At 32.3% G+C, this 27706-nt stretch overlaps 3 protein-coding genes and 1 non-coding gene across 8 annotated transcripts in view; 3 read left to right on the forward strand and 1 right to left on the reverse strand.

Annotated features, from left to right (window-relative positions):
* The first annotated feature begins 1446 nt into the window (after positions 1–1446).
* LOC146529732 (uncharacterized) lies at positions 1447–2874 on the forward strand. The gene is made up of 2 exons (XM_085202376.1): positions 1447–1648; positions 2057–2874. Exons 1-2 carry the CDS (start codon positions 1501–1503, stop codon positions 2635–2637), a joined length of 729 nt encoding a protein of 242 aa, XP_085058502.1. The 5' UTR covers positions 1447–1500; the 3' UTR covers positions 2638–2874.
* Positions 2875–5283: 2409 nt separating this feature from the next.
* Positions 5284–7121, forward strand: LOC146529733 (uncharacterized). 2 transcript variants are annotated; one of them, XM_085202377.1, is made up of 2 exons: positions 5284–5496; positions 6006–7121. In XM_085202377.1, the coding sequence occupies exons 1-2, from the start codon at positions 5343–5345 to the stop codon at positions 6503–6505; spliced, it is 654 nt and encodes a 217-aa protein (XP_085058503.1). In that variant the 5' UTR covers positions 5284–5342; the 3' UTR covers positions 6506–7121. The 2 variants fall into 2 exon arrangements, with proteins under 2 accessions (XP_085058503.1, XP_085058504.1); XM_085202378.1 differs by lacking the exon at positions 5284–5496 and adding an exon at positions 5538–5710.
* Positions 7122–7445: 324 nt separating this feature from the next.
* Positions 7446–27706, reverse strand: part of LOC146529734 (uncharacterized) — a 48528-nt gene continuing 28267 nt past the window's right edge. For 2 of the 4 annotated variants that reach the window (XM_085202368.1, XM_085202367.1), the window contains exons 51-94: positions 27379–27589; positions 27022–27152; positions 26351–26456; positions 26188–26265; positions 25963–26084; positions 25642–25734; positions 25018–25176; positions 24542–24755; positions 23707–23774; positions 23014–23163; positions 22631–22756; positions 21751–21870; positions 21502–21588; positions 21031–21156; positions 20652–20770; positions 20431–20554; positions 19909–20069; positions 19581–19710; positions 19200–19345; positions 18697–18859; positions 18450–18542; positions 18070–18144; positions 17679–17835; positions 17279–17391; positions 17017–17148; positions 16465–16644; positions 15952–16094; positions 15219–15344; positions 14730–14772; positions 14326–14363; positions 13967–14069; positions 13370–13479; positions 12890–13014; positions 11844–11983; positions 11597–11662; positions 11051–11162; positions 10698–10776; positions 10273–10423; positions 9703–9789; positions 9481–9601; positions 8997–9109; positions 8663–8753; positions 8201–8265; positions 7446–7997 (exon numbers count right to left, since the gene is read on the reverse strand). In XM_085202368.1, coding sequence (XP_085058494.1) covers positions 7902–7997; positions 8201–8265; positions 8663–8753; positions 8997–9109; positions 9481–9601; positions 9703–9789; positions 10273–10423; positions 10698–10776; positions 11051–11162; positions 11597–11662; positions 11844–11983; positions 12890–13014; positions 13370–13479; positions 13967–14069; positions 14326–14363; positions 14730–14772; positions 15219–15344; positions 15952–16094; positions 16465–16644; positions 17017–17148; positions 17279–17391; positions 17679–17835; positions 18070–18144; positions 18450–18542; positions 18697–18859; positions 19200–19345; positions 19581–19710; positions 19909–20069; positions 20431–20554; positions 20652–20770; positions 21031–21156; positions 21502–21588; positions 21751–21870; positions 22631–22756; positions 23014–23163; positions 23707–23774; positions 24542–24755; positions 25018–25176; positions 25642–25734; positions 25963–26084; positions 26188–26265; positions 26351–26456; positions 27022–27152; positions 27379–27589 — 5193 coding nt within the window. In that variant the 3' untranslated portion in view covers positions 7446–7901. The remainder of the gene's footprint in view (positions 7998–8200; positions 8266–8662; positions 8754–8996; positions 9110–9480; positions 9602–9702; positions 9790–10272; positions 10424–10697; positions 10777–11050; positions 11163–11596; positions 11663–11843; positions 11984–12889; positions 13015–13369; positions 13480–13966; positions 14070–14325; positions 14364–14729; positions 14773–15218; positions 15345–15951; positions 16095–16464; positions 16645–17016; positions 17149–17278; positions 17392–17678; positions 17836–18069; positions 18145–18449; positions 18543–18696; positions 18860–19199; positions 19346–19580; positions 19711–19908; positions 20070–20430; positions 20555–20651; positions 20771–21030; positions 21157–21501; positions 21589–21750; positions 21871–22630; positions 22757–23013; positions 23164–23706; positions 23775–24541; positions 24756–25017; positions 25177–25641; positions 25735–25962; positions 26085–26187; positions 26266–26350; positions 26457–27021; positions 27153–27378; positions 27590–27706) is intronic. The other 2 variants (XM_085202370.1, XM_085202369.1) reach the window with 2 other exon arrangements.
* On the forward strand, positions 12322–12394 carry TRNAR-CCU (transfer RNA arginine (anticodon CCU)). Its single transcript has one exon. It is a non-coding gene; the product is annotated as a tRNA-Arg (tRNA).

Raw genomic sequence — 27706 nt, forward strand, 5'->3', positions numbered from 1 at the left:
TAATGTTTCTTTTTACTTTTTTCTTCTTTTTCTTTGTTTCTTTTATACTGGTAAACTTTTAGATGTAATATCAATTAAGCCGTAAATTCCTATGATGACTCATTAAAATTCTTATATATTTCTCACAATTTATTGTAGGAATTGTTCAAATTTCTGCTATTTATAGATTATTGTTAAAAATGATCTCGGCTAGAACTTTTGGGTTGATGGCTAAACCATAGCAGCAAGTGGGATGGAATGCAAGACAAGGATACCCCGGTATTCAAAACATCATTCATATTTAAACAATTTAGTGATTCAAGACTAAGTATTGTATTTATTACATAATAAATAAATTAAGACCATTGTTGCAGTTTTTGGCTGTACAATCTAATAGTAAATGTGATCTTTGTGGGTTTTGTCGTCACTGGGAAATTATTATATCCTATTATGTATATATTTTATCTGGCCACTTAACATGCAATGCTTCAAAAAATTTGGATCTTATTTCATATAAGGACAAACAAAACCTACATAGAACTGTCCACATTTTCAAATAATAGATAAAATTAGATTTTATAATATTCATACAACTATTTAATATAATATACTCTTTTATTTCACTATTGTAGGCTGTGAAAATATGTAGTTTTATAGTCCAACTTTCTTTAGGCCTAGTTGAAAATATTTATAAATTTACATATTTTCACTTTTAATTGAAATAACACACTAACAGTAGCTTTAAACTAAAATGTGCGAGTGATATATTAGACTTATAGACTTAAAAATATAGCTGTGTAGATCACATGCATGATGCAATAGATGCAATATTTATAATAATCAAATAAATAAATATTCTTATAAATTTGTTTTTTAATTTCGACACCTTATTTAGATATATTTAAAAGTGGGATAACCACATTTACAAACATCATCCCAACCGTAAATAAATAAAAATAATACAAAAATATTGGTCTCACTTTCAGTTTTACTAGTTTGCTGAACTTTTTTAAAACTTTTTTTTTTAAATTAAATAAGAAATTTCAGTTTTGACAAAATATTACATCTACTAATATAAAAGTTAGCAGGCAGGTAATACCTACCTGTTTTAAAGGAGAAATGTGAATTTCTTATTTTTTACTATATATTTTATTCTTTTTCATTTATATATTTAGTTTAGTTCTAAATTTATGGGGTTTCGAGCGTGCCAGATATATATTTATCGATTACAAAATCAATTATTTGTAAACAACTTTAGCTTTTTTGACAACTCTAATGATATCGAAATTGGCGGTTAAAAAAAACAAAAATGAAGATAAAATATATTACCAATTATAATAACTCAATAATTAAAAATAACATAAAATAATTATTAATTGATAAATTACTAGAATGTAAGCAATATACGTAATTGAATAACGTCAATTAAAAAATGAATATTAACATATAGCAACACCGGTTGCGAGAGCCAATCGATTTCGACCAGACCGAGACGACGCGTCCGACAAACGACACGACGAAATGTTATTTCATGAGAAATTAGACATTCATCTAATAAGATTAGTGAGAGACACTCCGGTATTATACGATCATAATAATGTTAAATATATGGATTTTAATACACGGGAGGTCGCGTGGCAGAAGATTGGCGACGAGCTGAAGAGACCCGGTGAGTTGGATTTATAATTTACGATTGGTTGTACTTTGTTCTTTTTACTCATGAAACTCGATTGTAACTCGTTTGTAGGAATGGTTGTAAAGCAAGTGGTTTATATTTTGAAATTAAAAGACTTTATTTTGTATTTGTTTTGCGTTACATTGATTTAATATTATATACTTGAAAAGTAATATTTAAATAATTCATACAAACTTAATATTCCTTATTCAAAATTGAAGTACTTATTTGTTTTTTTTTAATTGTGATAATTGTTATTAATAATTAAATGCAACGCGCGCGTAATCGCAATGCTTGCCCTAACTATTTAGTTAAAAAATTAAAACTCTTACGTTACTTTTTAATTTTAAAATAAATAGTAAAAAAAATGTACTTAATTAATGCTTTATAACATTGTTACAGCTGCAGATTGCAAGGTGCGATGGATCAACATACGCGACGTGTACCGTCGTATTTTGAAAAGAAATTCAGAACAAGGCAAACGGACGAAAATGTATAAATATGAAAGTGAAGTATCTTTCCTACGACCGTATTACAAGGATGTTAATATACAACATGAGGAGTTCGAATCCGACGATCGAAGTGCTGATGAAGCCAATGATGACTGCGATGATGTACATGACGACAGTTCAAATGATATTTTAAAACCTGTAAAAATTAAGAAAGAATTTAATACATCAAATGTGAAAAAGAAGAAGAAAAAACGTGAGTCATTAGAAGAAACTGTAGATCCTATAAGTACGTCCACGTTTAATGAACCTCACCTGAACGCACCTCCCGCTGAATTTGATTCAGCAGATCCTATCGATGCTTTTCTATTAAGCATCGGTGCTACATTGAAAACTTTTTCCCCATACCATTTGAATCTAGCAAAGAGTAAAATATTCGCTATCGTACAAGAACATGATCTGCAACAAATAGTTCAAAAACGACAAAGTAGTGAAGTCAAAGTTTCCACCTCCGAATCGATTTATATGGAATAGCTTTGTCTTATAGCATAGAGTATAAATAGAGAATAATGATAAGTTACTCCATTCTTCATTTCTAAATGTAAAAAATAGATTTACGTATGTTATCTTATTAGAAAAGTTGCTAGCGATTGGATTATAAGTTTTCAAATGTAAGAGGTACTAGATTATAATATTGTTTTTATAATTTTAATCCAGTTTTATAATAATTTTATTATCAACCATTTTTTAAATAAAAGTGCTCTATAGAGTTATATTATGTTTATTATTTTTTTGACCTAAAACATAGGGTTAAATAAAGTCTCATACTTTATTTATTTTTATCCATTAGTTATTTTTTTAAGTATAAATAATATGGTAAACAATAAATAAATCTATATTTTTGTACATACATTTTACATAGTATACTACAGTTTGTTGCTTAAAGGTATTTATAGCTAGTAAGTAATGATATTTTTTTGAGTTTTAACTAGAGGGAACCTAACCTAGGTAGATTATACATACTCTGCTAAATACAGCGTATATGTAAAGGTGAGTTTCCATAGTAGCGGTGTTTCTAGAACGTGTCGCGTCGGCACGATCGATCGGATAAGCTAAATATGTTATAACGATGAAAGTAAGGTAAGTATACTTGTATTGTCTATCTGTGCTTGTAATTGCTTTTTGTTTCCTATTTTAGTCAAGTTATTTTGATAAAACTTTTACAAAATTAAAAATAAATATATATGCTTATATTAAAAATTTATACGTACTTACGTGATAAATATATTGTTGTGATCACCATTGCAGTTAAGAGATATAATGCAATGGTTGGCCGTTCGTATTTTTATAGGATTTAATGTTAATTGTACTTGTTTATTTAATGTTCTTATTGCCTTCTCATCTCCCTTCGCCGCGGTATCCTTGGATATGTGTGTGTTTGAATGTGTAGATTTCCTAGGATATGTGTCTGATATAATTTATTTCTCACATTTCCGGACGAATGAAGGAATTACATACATTTCCTAGCAATTGTATACAATAACAGATTACATACATATCCGTTAACACAGATAATTAAAAACATTGTTCATATTTCATAGTATGTATATTATGGTACTGGCAGTAAATTAAAATAACTTCTCGAACATAATTTATGAAAATGTAAATATGGGTGTGTGTAAAATGATAATAAGTGTTGTGTTGATTTAACATCACTTCAACGCTATTACCACTGTGCCTCTGTGCCTCTGTGCCTCTGTGCCTCTGTGCCACTGTGCACTCGCCCCCCACTCGCGGCTGCGACTCGACTTCATGAACGATGCGTGCGTTAGTAAATGCGTTCTGTGTGTTAGTGTTTGTTTACGTCATTCTTTACAAATGGCGTTTTATTTTACAACGATAACTTTATTATTTATTTTGTTTAAAATAATTATTTTTGGAAGAACCACTTTTTTGCATGCTTTACGTTTTTTGGTTTCTTTATGTCTCATATATTCTAAAATTATTCACGTAGTTACAAGCAGCTCAATCACCGTTGGTTCAAATCGTATTCGGAGCAATCCTTTTATTTGTATGTTTTATCTGTGATTAAATAAAAAGAAAGAAATTGAGTTTCGCTGCTTAACTCATAAGATCTCAATTTAAACAGAGTCAATTTTATTTTATTCTATTTAATAAAATATTATAATTTTCTTCTATCCCGCACACAGCAGGGTAGGCTGATAAAACCTAGTGTTAAGACACTCCGTTCCCCATTTTACGCCGAATTCTGGAGGCATTGTTGTGTTACGCTTTGTCCTCGACATCAGAGAAGGGCGAAGAAATGAAAATATTTAATTACCTATGGGAATCGAACCCACAACCTGTCTTGCTTACAGTCACACTTGCGTGCCCCTGCGCCAGGACTGGCCTCGAAAAGCCCGGCGAGTTAAGAATTATATTTTGATAAAATTATACAATATTCCAAAACTATAAATAGTAACTATTACATTACTTCTAACTTCCACTAAAACGACTAGAAGTAAAAGTACTAGCTACTGACGCACGTGTAGAATAAATAATGCTATCTCTCTACTGTCTACTATAACGTCGCTTCGCCTCGCCTGAGCTACGCGACGTTGCCGTCCCGTGCCGAGCTCGTGTCGGAACAGTGTTGCTATGTTCAACATGTTTGCTACTTTTTGGGCAGTATTGTATTGTGAAAGGGTAATTTATTTATGTTATTATGATTTTATGGATAATAAATAATATTTTTTTGTTAGGATGAATGGACGATTATTCAATACATATAAATTGTAAAAATATTTAGAGAAATTATCTATAAGAAAAAAAAATTACGACATGAAAATATGCTATTAAACATAACATATACATAATTTTATTACTTTTTTACTAATCTGTCAAAGTAGGATAATATAGTTATTATGAAATAAATATTTTGAATCTGAATAAATAAAAAAAAACAAATTAAATCTTTGAATTAGCTATAAATTGATCGTATAAATTGATCGTGTCGCTTATAATATAACATGTAAAATTATTTTAATAGTCAGTCTATACAATGAAAATGTAATATTAAATTAATATTTTATAGTAAATTGAAACTTACATGATAATGGTCTAAATAAAGTAAAATACATAATAAATATTTACTAATAATAAAAAAAACGGGTACCTTTAAACCCAAAGTAGCAACATCGGCCCCGCGTCGCAGTCGTCTCCCACCCGTCACGGACGCCATGCCGTTGCCTTTCAACAAGACTTTAGACCTAAAATTACTGGCTCTGGTCAGAGAAAACCCCATTATTTACAACTCCAAACACCCTAAATATCTACATTATGATACTAGAGAAGTTGTTTGGCAGAAAATTGGCGATACTCTGAACAGACCTGGTACGTACCTTTGTTTATTTCCATTTCTGTCTAACAAACAAGTAGAGGTCGTCGTGTCGCAGTGATAACGTCGATTGTAAACGGGGAGGTCGTGGTTTCAATATCCACTATTATTTTTTTATTTCAAAGCGCGGTTTTCTGTTTATGAATTATGAATCTAAAAAAGAAGAAATGATTTCTTACGTATCGAGTGATTTTTTTCAATGCTCTTGTTGTAAGTATGTCTGCTCTGACACGAAGGTTATAGGTTCATAATTTTAATTTTAATAATTACTTGTTTATTTTCAGAAATTTAATGTTTTCTTTATTTTATACACAAAGCAGGATATGTAAAGCGAACCTGGGGACATAATGTTAGAACACTCTGTTCTCAACAAGACACTTGCGTTCCACACTTTACGGCGAATTCTCGAGTGTTGTAACAGATACCACGATGGCCTCAATTCTTATTTTACTGCATTTTATTGTATTATGGCTAATACACTATACACTAACGAAATCCGTTTCAGCATCCGTCTGCAAAACAAGATGGGTAAACGTCCGTGACATGATGAGAAGAAAAATAAGAGATCGACTAAGAAACCCGAATCAGAGAATTTACAACTACAAATACGAAGACGAGCTTTCCTTCATGCTGCCATATTACAGAGAAACCCATATGAACCATTCCAACGAAGAATATTCGGACTTCTTCGAAAATTCATCTAATTGTGAAGATTTAGAGAAGAATTTTCAAGAATTTAGGGAGAGTGGAGAAAGTAAACCAAGTTTGAACTGCCAAAAGACAAATGAAGGAGCTTCTTCGTCTTTCAATAATGAATATCAGGAATTGAATCCCGCAGATCCTTTGGATGTGTTTTTAATAACTATTGGGTCTACTCTAAGGAAATTTAGTCCATACTACTTGAATCAGGCGAAGACTAAAATATTTCAAGTGGTTCAAGATTATGAATTAAAACAGATTGTTGGCGGAGAGAATTCGGGCGGCAGCAGTAGTAGCGTATTGTAATAAAGTTTAAACAATTGAGGTTTAGCGCGGCGTCGTGTTCCGCCAATCACACGCGATGTCTTGAAAATTTTGCGCTGCTTGGAATGGAGTGTCTGACATTAGGTTCCCTCTGCTTTCTCTGCAATTACTTAGTGAGATATAATGTGACGGTATAAGTGAGATTAGAAAATAAAATGTACCTTTCAGATAGATTTCAAAAGCTCTTACATATACAATTTGAAAGTACATAAATATATATTTTCTTATTATAAAAACTGGGAAAAATAATGAATAACATAACCAATTATATAGGTATAGTTTTAAGAACTAGGTTTAATTACTAATTACGTTATTAACTATTTTACACAGTTTTTAACATACTTCTACTGGGTGGAGCTGTAACAAACTAAATAAGTGTATAATAAAATTAAGAAGCTGAATTTCGAGCACTTCTAATTTTTGAAATAATTGTTGTATCATCATGAAACTGGACAATTATACGCAAATTAGAAAACATTTCAATATTATGGTACCATCGAGCTGGTCTGATGATGGAACTGGTGCTAGACTGACTACTAGTAAACATACCGAGTTTGTGCTTGTTACATTCGTCTTATTAATGTTATTAGTGTTTTTTTTTTTTAAAAAGTGTTTTTTGTTTTTTAAACTAATTTTTTTTCTTAATTGTTATGAAGGTGGTGGTGGGTCTCTTTTATAGATACTTGGAAGTAGAGTAAAGTAGCAATACTTACTTACTGTTTCCTATTTAAGGCAATTTAATTTATAAATTAAAGCTCTGTTTCCATTATACAATTAAAATATTAAATATTGTTTGGTTTAAACTTGAAATGTTTGTTGCTTATATAATTTTATTTTTTGTATATTTCCATACATTTAATTCTTTTGTTCAAGAGAACAAATACTATTGATTCCTCATACTTTGTAGAGAATAAAAAAAATGTTAAAGCGGTAAAATTTTTATTATTATAAAATCTTTATAAAAAAATACAATTTGTACTTATTTCTAAATAATAGGAAAATATATTAAAATTAAAAGAATTACAAAAATAAAATTAAAAATAATAATTCATTCAAATGTTTACAACCTTTGGTATACTTATGTAAATAATTATTTCAGCTTCGCACGAACGAACACAGTGTGAAGACGGCTTTCAACCCGAAATCGAGATATTGCGTGTTGAGGGGCGAAACTCAACGCCGCTCTTTATCTCGCCTGAGCGTCTATGAATTATTGCGAACGAGTGGGGAATCGAACCCACAAGCTTTGCTTTTACAGTCAGACGCGGCGTCACTGCGACACAATGGACTGTTAATGTAACTGATAATAATCATAACTATTAATAATGTAATAGAAAAATAATCTATGAGATTTTTTTCAAGTGTTTTTCCTTCTCCTTTAATAATAGTTTCGTCGCCTCCACTTCATCTTGTATCCTCTCTGCGACGCTATCTTGACGGAGGCGCTCACTGCCGCCTTCACTACTTCTTGGACCTGAAACGAAACAAAGGATAATATGAAGTATCCATCACACAGATACATTGGCACAGGCGTGTGAATGTAAACGCGGCGGTTGTGAGTTCGATTTCCACATAAGAGTTTCGTTTCGTTTCCAAAGTGTCCGTCCGTCCGTACAGCGTTTCGTACCTACATGTAATGTGGATAATATTCTTTACAATAAATTATATTTAACGTACACTTATCATAAGATTCTGTGCGTTACCGACGAGCATGTTCATGGCCTCTTTGTCTTCCGCGCTATCTGAAAATAAAACATATATAAAAATACATTTTACCATTTATATTAGAATGTAAAATTATGCTTAAAATTAACATGTAAAATGCTCGACTGTCTTTTGGTAAATTGGATTAACGTATTTTTTTACTTGTTTAAATGAGTCTTCGATAGGTTAATTAAATATTCAAGCATCCTCTTCCGCCAAGTGATCGTCATCGAACGATAATATGTTCTTATACACCACTTTTTTAAAAAAGACTAAAATTTCTCTACATTAATAAATATTTTTAGGAGTTTTAAAGTTTAATTTCCCCAGTACGTTAAATTTTTTATACGTTTTTTAAAAAGTATTTCTCTTTAATAAAAAAAAAAAATATTACATTAATAATTATTTCTAAGTACAACCCTAGCCGACAGGTACCTTGGTGTCCCATAGAAGACCCTTTGACAGTCGTCAACATCTTCAGTTGTCCGCTGATGGTCGGGATACGGTCACACACTTGTAGAAGATTCTATGCACAAAAAGAAAAAAATAAGTATCTGAACCTAAGGAATAGTTCTTGGTTCAAATCGTGGGCATTGTTTATACTGCGGGGTAGGCAGAGGGAACTTTGGAAACTAGTGTTAATTCGCTTTAAGATTGGACGGTTTACGCAAATTGGCAAATGGGACTCATACCTAAGGTTGTAAATGGTTTGTGCATTTTTAAATGTTTATTCCAAAATTTGTTGAATATTATAACATAAATGACTTACCGTCCTTATCCTTATATCAGAACATTCCAAAGCTAGTTTTTTCGCTAAAGCCGCGACTTCTTTCGACTCGTTGACAATAGCGTTCGATGTGAATATTAGTTCTTGTTTACGATCTGTAAGAAAAAAGTTTAATATTAAATTGACATGTTTCTTTTATTTAGGCTAATAGATTTTGTTTTAGTTTTACAAAATATATATCAATGTTTTTGATAATTGATTCGTTTCCTTTAGATTTAGATATGACGTACTTATTATTTAACAAAAGTTGAACCATAAACAATTAACCAATGACCCTTAATAATCCATTTTGTGTTAAAGCATTGTTCCCATATTTTAAATGGCTTAAGTATCTTTCAACTATGCTGATTTAGAACGAGTACTTTAAATGGCAATAACTCTTCAAGAAGTACCACTTTATTTTTTTTATATTACACTAAATATCTATTGTAATAACAATGTAAAATAACATAAAATAGTGATTTACCGGTGTTCATATACCCGGACAGGCGTGCCATGAGCACCGCCATGCGCTTGGCGACAGCCACGATGTCGTTGTCGCGCGCCGACCACTCGCGCACCGCCGCGTGCAGGTCCAGCGCCGCCGCCTGCAACCACAGACAGTAATGTTATGTAGCGGGACTCGAACCCGCGCTTCTTGTCTTGTAATATTATCAAGTAGGTATATAAATAAATATTTATTTCTTACATAAATTGGTTGATCTGGTTCCGGTTGTCTCTTAAATATATTTTCTCCTCCAAGAACGGCTTCCACTTCACCTGTTCTTCGCATGAACTATAAAAAAAAGGTCTAGTATTAGTATTTCAAGAAATATATAATATTTTGTGAATTCATTTCTTCGCTCTGGTGTCAAATCTATACTAATATAATAAAGCGAAAGAGTTTGTTTGTTTGTTTGTTTGAACGCTAAGATCTCTGGATCTACTGGTCCGATTTACTATGTTTTTGTTTTATATGAAAGCTGCATTCTTCAGAAGTGCTATAGGCTATATAACATTACATTACACATATGTACTAATAAATTAAAATACTTTCTAATTTGACATGCAATTTTTTCTGCCATGTCAATAACAACCGTCGTTGCTAAGGAACGGTTTGCAAAGTTTATTTGTTGTTTTAAGAAAATGTCACCCAAAATGAACTTATATTTTGATATTCATTCAATAATTTCATAAATATATTTAATAAATATTCTTATAGTTCAAGCAGGCGTAGCCGCGTCCGGGTCCACTAGTTATTAATAAAATAGTTGCTAACCTCAGCTGTAACGTCTCTCCAGTCGCTAGTCTTCCTATTGTCTCTGTTAGCGTCCACTGCGTTCTTGATGTCCAACAGGGTCTTTTTAAGTTCTGGATCTTTCTTAACATTCTGTGAGTTCATTCCGACGTCGATTACTCTGTTACATAATCTGTGAAAACGATTTTACTTTTCATTTTAGTATAATAATTATTACTTGATTGACGAATAATTATATTACACATAGATTTTTAAGACAGTGAAAAAAATATCTATTTAACATACTAATGATAAAACAATATATTATAGTGTACGTTATTATATATGTAGAACGAATGTCTTAATGTGAAAGGAGTATCTTAACTCCCAGGTTCGCTCTGCTTCTCTTGCTCTATGTGCGGGATAAGAAGAAAAGTAAAAAAAAGTTATTGAAATTGTATACTTACTTCATAATGACTTTAGAAGTATGAACGCTCTTATGTGGATCATCCGAAGATTCTTCTTTAATGCGATACATTGTTTCACCTACAATACAAATAATATTAAAAAAATATTAACGACGACGACGAATAATCTATGTTTACAAAGAAAAATTAACGTCAACAAGCAGTGTCCAGACATTCCGTTCACCACTATTTCGCACATACTTAGTTAAAGAATACACTTGAATATAAACATGAGGTCGTTGATCCCCACTTGGGAGGATAAACTATTTAAATTTGTCTGCTCTGGTAAACAAAGTGTCCTTTTTTAATTCTTAACAAAAGTATTTTAAAGTTTTAAATAACAATGAGTATACCTGCCGCCTGAGCGAAATCGATCGGATCGACAGAACGATCACAGAGCTCTCGCACTTTGGACAGCGACTCGGCGTACTGGGCCAACAACTTCTGGTAGTACTCTATTGCAGCCTGGAGATGTTATTACGTGGAATTTTATATTTTGAATCACATTCATATGTATCTACTTAATATTGTTTTTTGTTGCTTAATATTCTGCCTTTTTCAATTTAGTTTAGAGTATCTTAGAGAGAGCCGCTAATTTCTTCATTTACTATTATTTAAAGTCAAAAAATCTTATCGAGAAAGCAAATATATACTTTTAGATATAAATAATTTTTGGTTATTCGCATTCCATATTGTATATAATGTTGAGACACAGAGTATGAAAATCACAATAATTAATATATATTAATAAGTATAAACATTTTCCTTAGCAGGGACCGAATCCACGTTCATGGCGTTTCGGGTCAGATCCTGTTCTGTTGAGCCACGATGACCTCAAACTAAAACATTGGATTTGAATTGAAAGCATGTGAAATTAAATATATATACTTTTGTTATACCTTATCGTCTGGACGATGAATCCTTTCTTCTGCAGCTTTCACTAACGACGGCGCTAGAAGTTCAACCTACATACAAAATATTTCGCAATAACATACATTTTTTCAAATCATTATTGTTGTGTTATTTAAAAAAAATAAAAATATATTTTGATAAAAGTAATCAATTTAAAATCTGTCATTGTAAATTTTTTAATGTGAGATCGAGGCTCATTCAATAAATATAAAGGAAAATTATAATAAAACTAACATGGTCACTGGTCTTCATTAACTCTTGCCTTGAAGACACTCCAGTGTCTGCCACAAACTTGGCCGTTTTGGTGACTCTACCGAGTTGTGCCAAGAGCTCAGCTATCTTCTTTTCAAGTAAGAATTTGCGCTTCCTCTCATCTATAAATAAATAAAAAAATATTAAGTAACTACGGTTTTATCATTGACTATAAACATAGGCCACATAGGAAGAACTCAACGCCGCACTTTAAAAAAGTGGGACTCAAACCCACAATCACGGTTTTCAATTAAATATTTGTATAAAAAATTTTCTTCGTGCATATTTTTATAAAGCAATTAGCAAGAGTCTAGTGTTGAGATATTTCGTTTAAAATTTTCCCTCTAATTTCGGAAAAGGGAAATAAAAACAATTTAAATAAAACTCCAAGTGAGAATAGAACCCACAACCATCACAATTACAGTTGTAATGTATTAAAATTTGACTTTTAACAGTGTAAGCCCCTGTGGCCTAATGGATAAGGCATCGGCCTCCTAAGCCGGGGATTGTGGGTTCGAGTCCCACCAGGGGTATGAACGTATAACTCAGCGTGCTCGTATTTTTTTCTTAGTGTAAGTAAGTTTTACTTTTTCGGACATTAAACAGTGTGTATAAATTTTGAACTCAAATGTCGAAAAAATATTGTTTATTGATTGTGTGTGATTTGTTCAATTAAACAGTTAATAAAAACAAACTAAATTAATTATAATATTTACATACATTTATATATGTTTATGTATATAAGTTTAAATATGCTTTTATAGGTGGCGAATGGTTTTTAGAGTTAACTCCGTCTTTTGTACATATAATTTTTTAATTGTGCCCAATAAAAAATAAATATATAAATAAATATATAAATAAATATATAAATAAATTTAATTAGCAGAACGTATGACATTAATTTAGTTCCTCCACTTAACACACTATTGTCTACTTTACTGTGTGCAGGACACCTACATCTTGAAGGTGAAAAATTAAATATTGTCAATGTAAAAAGAAAATTTTTACAAGAAAAAATAAAACTTTACCATTTTCTTTATGTAAAGCCTCAAAGTTGGCTAGAGGTTCTTCATCGAGGAAGTCTTCCACCACGCGCGTCACCACGCCGCGCTCCAACATCTTACGCAGTTCCTTCAGACGCTCCATGAGGAGGCTGGTTAGACAAGTAAACAATTTGTAAAAAGAATAGTATTTCGAGTACAAACTTTAATAAAGACAGTCGCGGCGCAGGCGCAGGGGTACAAGCGGGCGACTGTAAACAGGTTGTGGATTTGATTTCTCCTAGAGGGAATGAAATATTTAATATTTACATTTTCTTGCTCTAGAAACGACGTAAATCTCGGCTTTTGAATTCCAACAATCAACACGCAATGCCTCCAGAAATCGGTAAAATCGGAAAGTGGGAAACGAAAGTGTCTTCATGGGAATGGAGTGTCTTAACACTAGGTTTCTTTCGCCTGTGTGCGGGATACAGCGCAAAGCTAAAAAAATATAAGAATTAATATTACCTTGCTTTCGCACTGTTATATTTGATAGCACATTCATTTAACAGCTGCTTAGTCTCGGCTATTACTTGCTTCATTTCATCTTTCTCAGCGTCTTTGAGGTCTTCACACATCTGAAATTTAATAACACGTTCATTTAATTCAAAAGATATTAAAAAATAATCGTTTACTCATACATTCATCTGAAAGCTTTTTGTGGTATTTTCCATATATTTTGTAAATTGGGCAGAGTTGGAGAAGGGCTCTCTCTAATTTAATATTTGTAGGTTTGTATCTTTTTTAACATAAAGAAAGATTTTTTTTGCTAAGATTTCTTTATTTACTCATAACTTATTTAAATTTCGAATAGACCTTTGTAAACATTGTAAGTGAAAATAAAATTAGTACCGCTTGGAAGGCAGCCGTTCTGCTCATACTAACTAGCTTTGCATAAAAAATACAAAAGCACATAAAAATGGAAATCAATAATTTCTGGATGGATAAAAATTATTTTTTGTATATAACTTAGTTAAGGCAAATTACCATAGACGTCGCTGGCGTTGTTTTATAACATTCCACCGCTATATAATTTGTAAAAGAATACAGTTTATATAATAATACCTGTTCAGCCATTGCTACAACACTGCCGGCGCTCTCCATTCCCGCTTTCTTATCATTTTCTTTAGCGGCTGGTTTTTTAAGCCAATTGCAGGCTGTATCCACTCTGAAATTAAATAACATTCATTTATTATCAGGAACAATTTGTTAAAATAAAAACAGAACATTAAACAGTTAAAATAAGTTTTGTACAGTTTTTATATTTCTTCTAAATTTTACTACCCTCTGTTTCCCAGTAATAGCAAAGAAAGCAGCAAGAACTTAGTGACAATTTCCTTATTCATTCGCCCAAACATAGGTTTTGAGTGGTGTAAGTCAACGCCGCAGTTCTCCTTTGTGAATTAACAATTAATTTTACTTACTGTGTTTGGATGTAACTCTTAGCTGGTCCATAGGGTTCCTGAAAGTTTATTTATTTAATATTCTATTTCATATTTAACAACTAATTAAAAATATGGAAAGTAACTACTTTATCTTATACGAAAATAGGTAATTGTTACAAAAAGTATTTTTTATATAAGTAATTGTACTTTATTTAGTTTATAAAATGATCTTATTAGTTTCATGCTGCATGCCGCACAGCAGGAAACCTGGGGACTTAGTGTTAAGACACTCCGTTTCACAATTCTGCTGAACTCAACGCCGCGCTTTGCATCGTTACCGGGGCCAGGAAATGAAAATATTCTAACCGTTGTGTTTACAGTGGCACGTTTGTGTCTGTGGGGAGATTTTAGGCAGCAAATAATGTATTTCCTTAAAATCGTACCGTTTTTATTGATTCCAAAAATCCAGCTTCTGCTCCTTTCTCTCTAAAAATTATTAAAAAAAATTATATAGTCATTTCCGTTTTCGATATCTAGTGTAGTATATAGTTCACGGAGTCCAATGTTGGGACACTCCCTTCCTCATATTATGTCAATTAAGGAGAGATTGTTCGTTAAACGGTGGAACATAACACCGCATTCATATCTTACTAAACAAACAAAAGAAACATTCGAAAACGTGACAAAGGGGCAGTTATCTGACAGAGCGACTATGCCATAATATCTTCTATTTTACTGACTTTTTTAACTTCACGCATTATCTCTCAGCGCAACTTAATGCCACGCTTTGTATTTTTGTCAGAGCAAGGGAATGAAAATCAATCATTGCCTCGAGTGGAAACGAAACCCACTTGAACCAAAAAATATATTGTCTTGATTCTCCAAAGGCAAGATAAAATAAAATTATATATTTTAAGAAACATATACATTACCTGATAATAGTTAGTAGAGTTTCAAAAGCTTTGATGACATCCGGACTTCCGATCGTCGACCACGTCATAGTTTCTGATTGAGAGGAGGCTCTCTTCACCATCAGTGACGTACTGCTTAGCAAGTTACTGTGAAATTATAAATGTAAGGTTTAGAATGACAAATCTTTTATATTATACTAGCCAATCCGGGCGGCTTCGCTCGCTGAAACTATACGAATGTTTATTAAACATATTTATGAAATTATTTTCAGTTTAGGGAGTGAATTCTAATAAACCATGAAACACGTGCTCAATGAAATATTTTCAAGAGTTTGAATTTCAAAATCTATACAAATAGGTGCCAATTTAAAGATTTTTCCATATAAACTTTCAACCCCTCCTTAGTAGGTGTTCACATTATGAAAATAAAGATGTCTAAGACACAGCGGTTACGGTACGGTTAGCGGTGCGTCTTACTTCAGTCAGTGGAAACATCTCCTTTTATATATATTTATAGATTATAAGGTTTATAACACACATAGGTAAGGTAGCGGATTTTGACAACGCTCCTCTTGGAGGGTATACAAGATGCGGAATGCGAAGAGACCTTAATGGTGCACGCTGTTTTGCCGGATCGAAAAAGTAAAATAATTCTCCGAGTAGGAATCAAACCTTGTGGGTTCTATTCCTACTCCATCCATCGTACAATCAAGCTCCACTGCGCTACAATACAATATTAAAAAGACATATTTACCCAGTTTTATCAATAACTTCCTTCGCCATGGCCTCCTTTTTAGCATCCTTTTCAACTTTCGGTAGTTGTAGTGCTGATAAAGTATTGTTGATTTTTTTGACTTCATTCAATACTTTCATGGTTTTGGGCAGAATCTCGGTTTCCTTTTGAATATATAAAATATATAAATGAACATAAAAATGATACATCTACAGAAAAAAAAACTTAGCTTCAAGAATAACTAATAACTTAGCTTAAAATAACTTCAGTTTATTCAAATACTATATGTATTTTCGAAATTTTCTTTACTTTATTCAAATACATATAGTATTTCAATAAAATATTGAAAATTTCTTTAGTCATTGCTCTTGAAAACACTTGTTTTACTTGTTCTGCAGTTTGTTTTACTGGACCAGGGAAATAAAAACGATTTATTTCTCCGAGTGATTATATTTACTATAATTTAAATAAATATTTTATATTATGTATATTTTTAAATATAGATTATAGATTATAAAAAGTAGAGAAACTCACCGTATCTCGGGTAGATCTCAACGTCAGAGTAGTATTGAGACCTTTCAAAGCATCTTTCAACCGATAAAGATTACCGTTTAATTTCTTCTTGTCGTTTTCGTTCATTTTGGCACAAGCGTCGTCTACTGCCTCTTGTAGTTCGTCTGCTTGTTTATTTAAAGTAGTTTGTTGATCGCTTATCTAAAATATATATTTATAATAATAATTAAGTTTAGAAGAAACCCATCTTATGTTGGTTGTGGTTAATTAAAATATACCTTACATTCTAATATTACAAACAAAATAATGATGATGACGATATTAAGAAATTTTAATTTTAAAGCAATTTGTTTATCTTATCAAGAACACTCCATGGTTATAACATATGTGTCGTGGACAGGATGGGCGATATAAAAAACACACATTCAAAATGAAAAGACAAAAATATCTAATCGGCTTCACGCTATTATATCCCACACACAGAAGGGGGAGGCAGAGGGAAGAGTGTTAAGATACTCGGTTCCCCATTTGCCGCCGAATACTAGAGGCATTCCTAAAAACAAAAAATATTACCTCTTTACCGCCATCATTGCAAATGATCTGGAGACAAGTATCGTTAAGGCTGTCCGTTAAATTCTTCATCCTGTGCACGTCCACCAGACCTTGTTTGGATATATTTTCTTTATCCTCGTCAGATAACGTTAACTGAAACATTTTAGTTTGCTATAGTGATTTATTCAACAAACACAAATGAAAAAGTATTTAACTTTATTATTTTTTTGGATAGTATTTTTTTATTTTAATTACTAAAAGAACTTTGAATAAATATTCTTACTAGATAAGCGCTCTGTGTAGCGTACTCCGCGCTGTTGCAGATTGCTGAAGTAACGTAGCGCAGTTCACTGCTACACTCTGATTTTGACATCGTCTTCTCTGAACGAAGTTTTTCTGAAAAAATACGTTTTTTAGCTTCATTCTGAACAGGGAGAGATGAGAGACAGTGGGAACCCATGAACCTTGTGTAAAGACATTCTGTTTCCATTGAGAGTCTTCCGTTTCCACTTTCCTACATTTTTTTCGTACACTGCCCCGCTTTGGCTTGTTACCAGAGCGAGAGATGAAAATATTAAATAATTATTTCTCGAGTGGGAATCGAACCCTCAACCTGTCGAATTTCCAGTCGGACACTTGTGCCCCTGTACCACAGCAGGCGTCCTGTGATTACTTATACATACCAATAACTTCTTTTTGGTTCTGCAAGGCTTCTACACAATTTGCGTAATTGAGAGCGCAGGTTGGGTACTCGTAAGTTAGAAAGTTTCTTTGTAACTGCAGGCTGCGGGCCATCTCGTTACAATCCCGTTGTAAACCAGTTGGGGTGGTTGCTCTAGCCTGTAAAAGACGATTATTTTTAAAACAGCTTCCCGTTTTATTCCGTATAGCAGCGTAGGAGAGAAAACTCGACACTATTGAGACATTGCGTTCTTCGTTTTCTGGATAAATTTGGGTCATTATAAATGATTTTATCGGTAATGAGGTTTAAGCGTTAAGACTTGGAAGTTTCAGAAATATTGCTTATTAGAACTGGAATAAGAGTAAGTACTAAGTCATTCGTCATTTACTCACCAGGTTGTTCAATGAGTCGTTCAGCATTCTGCACGCATCTAACAATTTTCTTCTCAATTCTGCTGAGTGCGGTAACTGTAAAATTAAATTAAATCTTAAATTATATTTGAAATTTACGTATACTTTAAGTTTAAACCAAATAATGTTCATTTAAAAAAATATGCAAAGAATTTAACTAAGAATTACAAGTGTTCTAATTATATATAAATATATTCTTATCCTGCTATATCCAAAAAATAAGATTTTAGGAGCTATTTTAATCGGTGGACAGTGTCCAAAAGGCGCACATTTAACATCAGTTTTTCAGATATTTAAAAGGAATTATGCTGTTATTTCTAAATTTCTGTAATTCTTAAACACATTAGATAATTGTTACTTACATGACTGACTGATTCAGATGTTTTTAGCAGGTTGTATGTAGCAACACTCATTTCTTGAGCGGCTTCTTCTATCCTCTTGTTTTGAATCGGATCCTAATATGATGAAGAGTATTAATAATGTTATTAAAATAGTCTTCATTTTACTACAATTACTTACAACGCTTACACACTTAACCCGTTAAAGATATTTACAAAATGCTAATGTTTAATAATAGTAACTTTTAGTCTTTGATATTTTGCACTTTACCTCATTTTTAAGTCCACGTGCAATAGAAGCTAGGTGTATAGCACTTTCCAAGGTTGTATGAAGACTCCTAGCAAGGAATTCTGGTTCGTTGAAACTTAGAGCTATCGACCCACTTGTAGAGCTTAGTTTCTTAATTTGTTGGTTGAATTTTTCTTTTAGTTGTCTGTAAAAATATATAGTTCGTTCTTAGAGCAACTGATACATTCCTAAAGACTCGACTATTTATAGGTATTGAGTATTGAGTGGCGGAACTCGACGCCGGGCTTTTGTGTTGGTGCCAGAGCGAAGACAGGGAAATATTAATTAATTCCCCGGAGTGGAGATCGAAATTACCACCATCGCGTTACGCGATGCGCCACGATGGCTAGTTATTGTATTGACAATCAATTAAACTGCTGAGCGATGGCTAAGCCTTGTTTAGCCTCTTGATGGTTGGAGAATATAGTTTTTCTTAATGTTAATATGTTATATGTATCTAAATTTTTACTACAAAATTCACTTACATTATATCTCCTGTTTCTGGTGCCTTGCTTGAAGCAAGCAAACGTTTTATATCATTATTCTTTTTAAGTTCAATATCCTTGAGCGCATTGTTTGGCTTATCTTCGCTTTCTGGGATTTCCAAATTATTTCCGTAGCTTTGGAGTTCCTGAAAGTTATCCAGATATCTCAAGAACTGAATAATATAGAGTAAAGTGTTTCCTTACTCTATTTTACGAATATTAGGGCTAAGGTGGTGAAACGCCCCGTCAGACTCTATCCAACCGACGATCGAACGAACGATCTAAGAGGCGTAGGACATCAGATGATGTCCTACAACTCCTCATGCTTCTGATATTCGTAACTTTAAATAAAAAAATACTTATATAACATTTATTATATACTTCTAAGATATTTTCTGTAATAATGAATCCGCTTCCACCATTCACATCTTGCCAGGTCACCACACGCCTGTTCTTCTCAGCTATTTGCATTTTAAGTATGTCTGTTAGCTTCTTCAAGTGAGCTTTCAATCTGGAATAATTTAAAAATAATAATCTCAATAAAAAAATGATACTTTATAGGATACATTCCAAAGGACACTGGTTCAAACGCAGCTACGTTCTAATAGAAAAATATTTTTTATTTTAATTTGTTTAAATATACAAATAATACCTTTTAATATGTTAAAATATTATAAACTAGTAAATAAGTGCTAAAATAAATATTTACTTGTAATTCTTATCTTTGTCGCTGTGAAGTCCGGCCATAGTAACCGCGTATCTTGTGAGTGCATTCGGTAGAACATTTTCATTTCCAGATGCCACTACTGCTGTTAGAGACGACTGAGCTTCTTTAATAGCGGCCAAGTTCTCTTTGGTTCCTTCGAACTGCTTAAAAGTGCGTAAGGTTGGTAAGAAATGGGAATATTTTTTTCAATTTTTCAATTTTCCTGCTGCCCGTGCATAGCAGGGTGGGCAGAAGGAGCCTAGTATTGAGATACTCCGATACCCACACATATTTCGAGTCATTACTATGGCGTATGGTATAGTGGGTTATATCGAAATTATTAACGTAATGTAGACTACATTACGTTAGCCTTACTTGATAAATGGACTATCAATAAAAAAAAAACAAATTGAACTGTTTCCTGAGGTAAGGGCCTTTAACTAAACAGACTTATACACATACAGTATTTTCACATATTAATATGAAGAGTAACACTAACAATAACTTTATCTTTTTTTCACTTACATTTTCATATCCTTCTATTGGTGTTAAGATATCTTCTATCTTCTTGTCTATAAGTTGAATATTTTGTAAGCTTTCCTCCAAAGTTGCACTTTCAGTATTGGAAATACTGCTCTTAACAGCAAAGCTACAAAAATTAAAAAAATAAATAAATGGTAGATAAATAAAAAACATAAGTGATGCAGTTATTTTAAGCATAGTGTCTGTAAACTACTTAAACATACCTTAATAAATTACAGCTATCCGTAAGCTTTTGTAGTTTGAATTGCAAATTTTTCTTTACAGACTGATCACCAATGCTATTGATAACTGCTGCTATTTTTTTTATTTCATCATCAGTACTCTAAAAAGCAGAAATTTTAATGTCAATAATACACGATTATACAGCGCTAAGCTTAAAATTAAATAAGAAACTTTGAAAAATATGATCAAATCTTTTTTAACGTCATGCTGTATCCCACAAATAGCAGGGTAGGCAGACGGAACGCGGCGCTGTGCCTCGTCACCAGAGCGAGAAAATGAAATGATTAAACTTTTTCATTTCCTGGGGTGGGAATCGACCTTGTGTCCCTTTCTAAAGAAAAACTGCGAAAAACTTTAAACCTTGGCAAATTGTTCTATCTGAAGCGTATCTTCAAACATGTTGCTATTGTCGCCTAAGGTATGGTCGCTTGCGTTAGATATTTTTGATGCATTTTCAGCTATCTTGTCGCATTTCTTTTGAATTTCCTGTGGAGATATAAAATGTGATTATTACTTTAATCACACTTAATTTTACTTAAATAGACTATTACAAGCACTTCCCATTGCTGCCATTGGATCGAAAATATCACCTCGTATACCATGTTACTCAATAATGTGAAAGTAAAAACTTAAGAATAAAATCGTTTTATTATTTCTTTCCTAGCTTTCCTGCGACACTTCCTACTTCACTTACTCTTACCTTAAGAGTGAAGATATTTTATAACTGAACTTGAATGTGATGATGGAGTTGTTGAAGTGTCATAAAAATTTAAAAAGAAACATTTGTTTGTGCTGAGTGCTGTGTGTAAGATAATCTAATTTGATATATACCTGTAAAGCATTTTTCTCGTTATGTTTAGTTTCTTTAGAAGCGTTAGACAAGTCATCCACAGCTGCTGTTACATCGTCCAGGAATTCCTTAAAAAAATCAATATGTAACCGTATGTCACATGATTAGTTACAAAATAATTAATATTTTTATTTCCTTAAGACAGAACATGGCGTTGAACTTTGCTAATTAATTATAAATATTCTTTGCCTTATTTGGGGGTCATTCGCATTTACTTAAATATAATTTACCATCAAATCTACAATATTGTTCATTTCCCCTTCCTTTTGCCGAGATTGAAGACAGAGTATCTGTAGATTGAGTATTGCATTTTCCAACTGTAACGCTTTCTCCTCCTTGTCTTTTGCATCCTGAAAGAATACAAAAACGTATAGTTTCATTATAAATATAGTCGGCTTAGAGTGTTCTCTGCTAACAACCTAATAAACAAATCGGGAGAGACAAAAAACGTTTTTAAAAAATCTTATTAAAATCAGGAGGTTTTTACAATTTCGGAAATTGATTTGTATTCTCTATAACATAAAAAAAGGTCAATGTGTAATTATACTTTTGGATCGTATAAGACTACTGGTATACAACGAAAACGATAAATATGGATTTAGCAGTTTTACAGTCCAAGGTGTCGATATATGATATGATTGTTTGGAGTCCTTAAATGTTCATACATCAATAGAGAAATGGTTTTATAAATATAATTTTCAGGCCACCGTGCAGCACTGTAAATGCAAAATTTTGGGGTTAGATCCCCACGTGGAGCAATGACCGACTATATTTAAATTATTTTCATTCCGCTCCTGGTAAAACATAAAATTTCGTCACTCATTGTCTTTGGGCGGAACGTGAACGACAGAGTATCTATAGTATGCTCTTTTTGCTTACGAAGACTGAAGCTGAAAAAAATGCATATATTTTCTGCTACGGTAATTCAAGCCATGATCACATCATAGTAAAAACTTTCTGAGCTTTTTCTTTACCTACTATTTGTACACAGTAACTACAATTGTTTATATAACAGAGGATAAAATCAATAAGTCGTAAGAAATTTACTAACAGCTCATAAAAATTGTATGAAATCAGAGTAACAATTTTAGATAAGAAAGAGGTACATACGAACGGAGTGTCCCGACATTTAGCATTAGTTATATCAAGCCTGTTGATAGCGTCTGCTAAGTCGTTCGCGAAACGTGAATATTTTTCACGATCCTTTTGGGAGAAACTCGTGCATTCTGCTTTTCTCTGCAAAAATATAATAATATATTATTAAAAGTATTTTTGACATTTTGGTTTTCATTTTTTACAATTATCTTGAGGCTGTATTAGCCTTTAACAATAGCTCAAAAAGTATTTTGCACGTCAGGGGGATATATTTTGAAATAACTAATTTAAGGTTGATTTAAACCAATTTACATAAATATAAATCTTTCATAAAAATATATTTAACTCTATAGAGTAATAAATATATTTAAAATATATTAGAATTGATAATAACTTACCTTAGCAGATTCCAAAATCTTAGAAGCCAATTGTCTCAGAGGTGTATCTTCAACAAGCAAACGTTCTACAGCCTTATTTTTCTTGACATCAGAGGCAACATTTTTCTGGATATTGTCCAATAAATTATCTATATCTTCCATGTGAGGTTTCTTAAAAAAATTAAGAAGTAGTTTTAAGTGTAGTTTAAGAATGTTTTTTTAAAGGCACAAAAAATCTAATGACAATTTGCACTTCACTTTATTTCCTGTGTATTATATCAACTAGTGGTATAATACAATTGTAGAATATAGTTTGGACTAGTTAGTTTAGTAAAAAATTGGGTATTGTCACTTCTCGTTTCTAAGATGATCAGAAAATAAAGAACTTAAACTAAGAAATTTATTATTACTAGGAATAATTTGGGGAATACTTTTAAAATATTGTAACGGAATACTTGGAGCTATGTCTTTTCAAATAGAGGCCAGTCGTGGTGCAGGGGCACAAGTGTGCGACCTTACACACGAGAGGTTATTTGTTTGATTCCCAATCCAATAAATAAAATATTTAATATTTTCATTTCTTCGTTCTGGTAACGAGACGCGGTTTTAAATTACGCGAGTCTACACAAATTCCGCCTCCAAAATTCGAGGGAAAGTGGGAAACGAAGCGTGAAGATATAAAATTGTATTTATTTTTCACTTAGATGTACTCACAGACTTTGGTATTGGTTTCATATTGGAGTCTGCTTGTTGTTGTTGTACATCTAGTTGGTCAATAATGTCTGAAAAATTAATAATTGAAAATAATTAATAAAATAAAACGTTTAATCGATATATATATAGCTGTGTATATAAATATATATAGTAAAAATATTTTGTCTGTATATTTATGACTGAAATGGATAGAGGGACACTTAAAAAGAATAATAGAAAGCAAAAATATATTTTTTTAAATTCTTGTCTGTCTGTATGTATGTATGGTCACGCTAATCTTCGAAAGTACTGAATCGTACTTACTTCAAACTTTCACCAATTGCTTTGTTTTAACTCAACTCAACATCTAAAGTTTGTTTCATCAAAATCGGTTCATTAAAAAAAAAATTATTGGCATTTGAATGAACTCAAGTCATGAGTTTGCCTACAAATATATAGCAATCCATATCTATACTTATACTTATAATAAATTTATATTTGTTTGTGATAAATCTGTATTTTTAACCGACTTTCAAAACAAGGAGGAGGTTCTCAATTAAATATTTTCGATTCGATATTCGATTCATTCAATTATTTTGAATTCGATTTCGATATTGGATTTTTGGATTTGGATTACAGTTATTTTACAAAGATTCTTATAATCCCTTACCCGAATCAATAACATTACATTTAAGGCTGTTACTGAAGCTGAACTGAAACTTAAATAGACAAATTGCCACCGTGTCTCTAAAATGTATGAAAATTGAAAGTAAGCCATTGTATTGTATCATAATAAATTTCTCCCATGCATCGCCGCATGATGCGGAAGATGTTAAGCAACGAAAAATAATAGTACCTGAATTATCATGACAGCTTTCTTTCAATCTATCTAATTCAGAGTTCAACAGATTTAGATCTCGTGTTAATTGTTCTCCAATTTGTCGATGCTGTGGTTGGTGTATCACTGGTGTCCAAATTTTACCAAGATTTTGAGCGAGCTTCGCGAGTCTGTCAGCTGAGTCTGATAGAACTGCTTGGCAGTTGCGATCTTCTATTGAAGAACTTACTACCTATTGGACAGTTTAAAGCAAATAAGAATAACGATTTGTAATAATATAAGGAGAAATATTAAAGAAATAACCAAAAAGCATATTTTTAATAATTTTTGTCCAGTGAGCAAGGATGTCATATTTTTCGTTTTGATGATAAGTTTTGTAATGTTACGTTTGTGGTGCTTCGTTCATTTTACTCGGAATTGAAGTATTTTAATACAATTGTTACTGGTACGCATATATTTTGAATCATAATAAGCATAACATTATATGAAAGTACCTGTGCAGCTGAGAACAAAGCGTATGCAGCATCACCAAGTTGAGCTCCAGAAATACTCATATTCTCTCCTTCGTTGCCTCCAACGCTTTCTGCTAGACGAGACACTCTGGACAGCATGAGGGATGCTCTCTCACAGACAGAACGTGAAATATCCAAAATCTGTATTAAATTTAAAACAATTATTGGTTAAAAATAATTAGTTATAATTATAGAATTTTAGAATTTTGGTTTAAGGCCAATTGTGGCGCTGAGGCACAAAGTACCCCACTTTTGCACTCGAGAAAATGAAATATTTAATATTTTAAATTTTTGCTCTGATGTCGAGACAAGGCACGGTGTTGAGTTCCGCCTCTCAAGGCGCAATACCACTCAATACCAAAATTGGGCGAAAATGGAGAAAAGAGTATCTTAACACTAGGTTCCCTCTGCCTGCCCTGTTCTGTGCGGAATATAGCGTGAAGCTGTTTTTTTTTATCTACAATTAATTTGAATTTATTTAAATATTTCCTGTACTTACAATGTGTACTGGAAATATTGGCATTAGCTATTTAATTTGGACCGCAGAAGTCGTGGTATCCTATATTATAACAATGTATATGTAATAAAATAAGCAACAGAACTTACTTTTTTCTCCTTATTAGGATAAGACCGTGGACTGACAATATAACGTAATTTTCCTGCCGATTGTGCATACTTTGTTGCTCCATTATTCAAGTCCTAATAAATGATAGAACAATAATGAAATATTATTTTATAAAAACTTCACTATTAGAAATATTTTAACGTATTTATAATCTAAATTGTTGTAAGTTCAAAGATATAGAGGTTATTTTTTTTTTAATTTTCATGTATCACTAAATAGATCTCTCTTTTTTCTACTTTAAGCACCTTTCACTTTAACTCAATAGTTTATTTTCAATTTTCTAATAAATTATTGCATAATACCTCTAAGCTGTTGTTCTCCACGCTGGTGCATATCGCTTGACCAGCATCACATATGATTTTAGCTTCTTCGAACATTATACGTCCTGAATTGTCGTCCATATTGCGTTGTAAAGCAATAGTTTCTATCGAAAAAAATAATATGTTAGTTTATTTATCAAGTCTGTGGAAGACTTCCTTTTTAATTGATGGACGATGACTGAACAACCGACAATAAAACAGCGATACCTTGTACAATTTCTGGAGTTAACTTTTTGATGACGTCAACGGTTAATTCGGCGCTCTCATAATCAGGATTTTCACGATCTATAAAAAAATGGGTAACAATCTTAACACTGTTGGCTGGCCACGCTGACTTAAATAAGTAGAAGTTATCGATTTAAGGACTCACCTAACATAGCCTGTAACAGAAGGACGATGGCTTCATTTAATTTCGCTAGTTTTTGCGACAGATCTATTCTTCTAGCCACTACGGGTTTTTCATTTGCTAATGGAGTCTGGAAGTATTTTAACAATTAAGTAGTATATTTTGCATCTTCGTCCATTAAGTATTGTACAAGCCCGTCTTTTCAAGGAATAAACAACGTTCCAATAAGAAGCGTAATAATTCAAATGTAGCGGGCTCCCTTTTTGTTTATCGTCCAAGTCATAGTCAACTAAGCCGTATGTCGAGCTACTCGGAAGCGTATGTCGTAATAACTTATTTTGTTGGCCTTTTTGGTTAACATACGAGTATATGAATGTGATGTGTGACTGCGACAGGTTGCGGGTTCTATTTCCACTCGAAAAAAATAAATATTTAATATTATCAAATTAATCAGATTCAGACGAGGAATCGACTTGGTGTCGAGGCAAGGCGCGGCGTAGTTTCTTTGGGGCAAGTGGGGAGCGGAGTATATTAACACCAGGTTCCCTCTGGTTACCCGCGGCAACAGTATTCGGTATACAGTGTGAACTGAACTTATTTTGTTGTTAGCATCTCTATTTTTATAAATATTTTACTTCGCTTAGAATTGGCTTAAGTGTCAGCGGTTCTGTCACAAGTCTTAACAGAGTACAAACCTGATTCCTCGATTCCAAAGCTCGTTGCGCTATGCTGTCCTCTGAGAACAGCTTTTCTACTTCTCTTATCTTCTGTTTTGCTTCAGAAATGTTTTTAAGCAAGGAATCAGGTTTTAAATCTTTGGCATCTTCTGAAATAGTATTCAATATAACATAAAGTGCTAAACTCAGCTTAATTACGCTGGTAAAAATATATCATAGTAAACATATGCCTATCTACCTATATATTTTATGACTTCAATTTAAAAGTAAGCTAAAAATATATAAGTGAACACAATTTAAGAAATATTTATAGAAAAATAAAAAAAGGAATTACATAAGAAAAGAAAAGAATTACAATATACAATATTACTATACCCAAATCTTGACAAGCTTTCCTAATTTTATCCAGCGTTGAATTAACAATCTTGGCATTTTCTTCGAGCTGATCTCCAGTGGTGAGGAGTTCTGATGCCTGTACTATAGGTTTCCACGTCTTCTTCAAATCTTCAATATGGTTAGCAAGTCGGTCTACAGATCCTAATAAACTTTCTTGGCAGTGGACGTCGCTAATACATGGGGATGTTATCTAAGAGATGGATATTATGAACATTATAATTTGTCTTTTTTATTTTACAATATTCTTCATATTTATAAATCTGTGATATAATTATAAAAGTAAAGTATAAACATAAAATACAAAAAA

This window comes from Heliconius melpomene, chromosome 18 (assembly GCF_056956725.1).
Source record: "Heliconius melpomene rosina isolate 202511_hmr_F chromosome 18, ASM5695672v1, whole genome shotgun sequence".
Taxonomy (NCBI): Eukaryota; Metazoa; Arthropoda; class Insecta; order Lepidoptera; family Nymphalidae; genus Heliconius; species Heliconius melpomene.

Bases quoted from the DNA above. Each gene is read 5' to 3' on its own strand.
- LOC146529733 (XM_085202377.1), top strand. From the start codon at position 5,343: ATGCCGTTGCCTTTCAACAAGACTTTAGACCTAAAATTACTGGCTCTG. The intron at 5,497-6,005 runs GTACGTACCTTT...AATCCGTTTCAG, and splicing joins CGATACTCTGAACAGACCTG to CATCCGTCTGCAAAACAAGA.
- LOC146529732 (XM_085202376.1), top strand. From the start codon at position 1,501: ATGTTATTTCATGAGAAATTAGACATTCATCTAATAAGATTAGTGAGA. The intron at 1,649-2,056 runs GTGAGTTGGATT...ACATTGTTACAG, and splicing joins CGACGAGCTGAAGAGACCCG to CTGCAGATTGCAAGGTGCGA.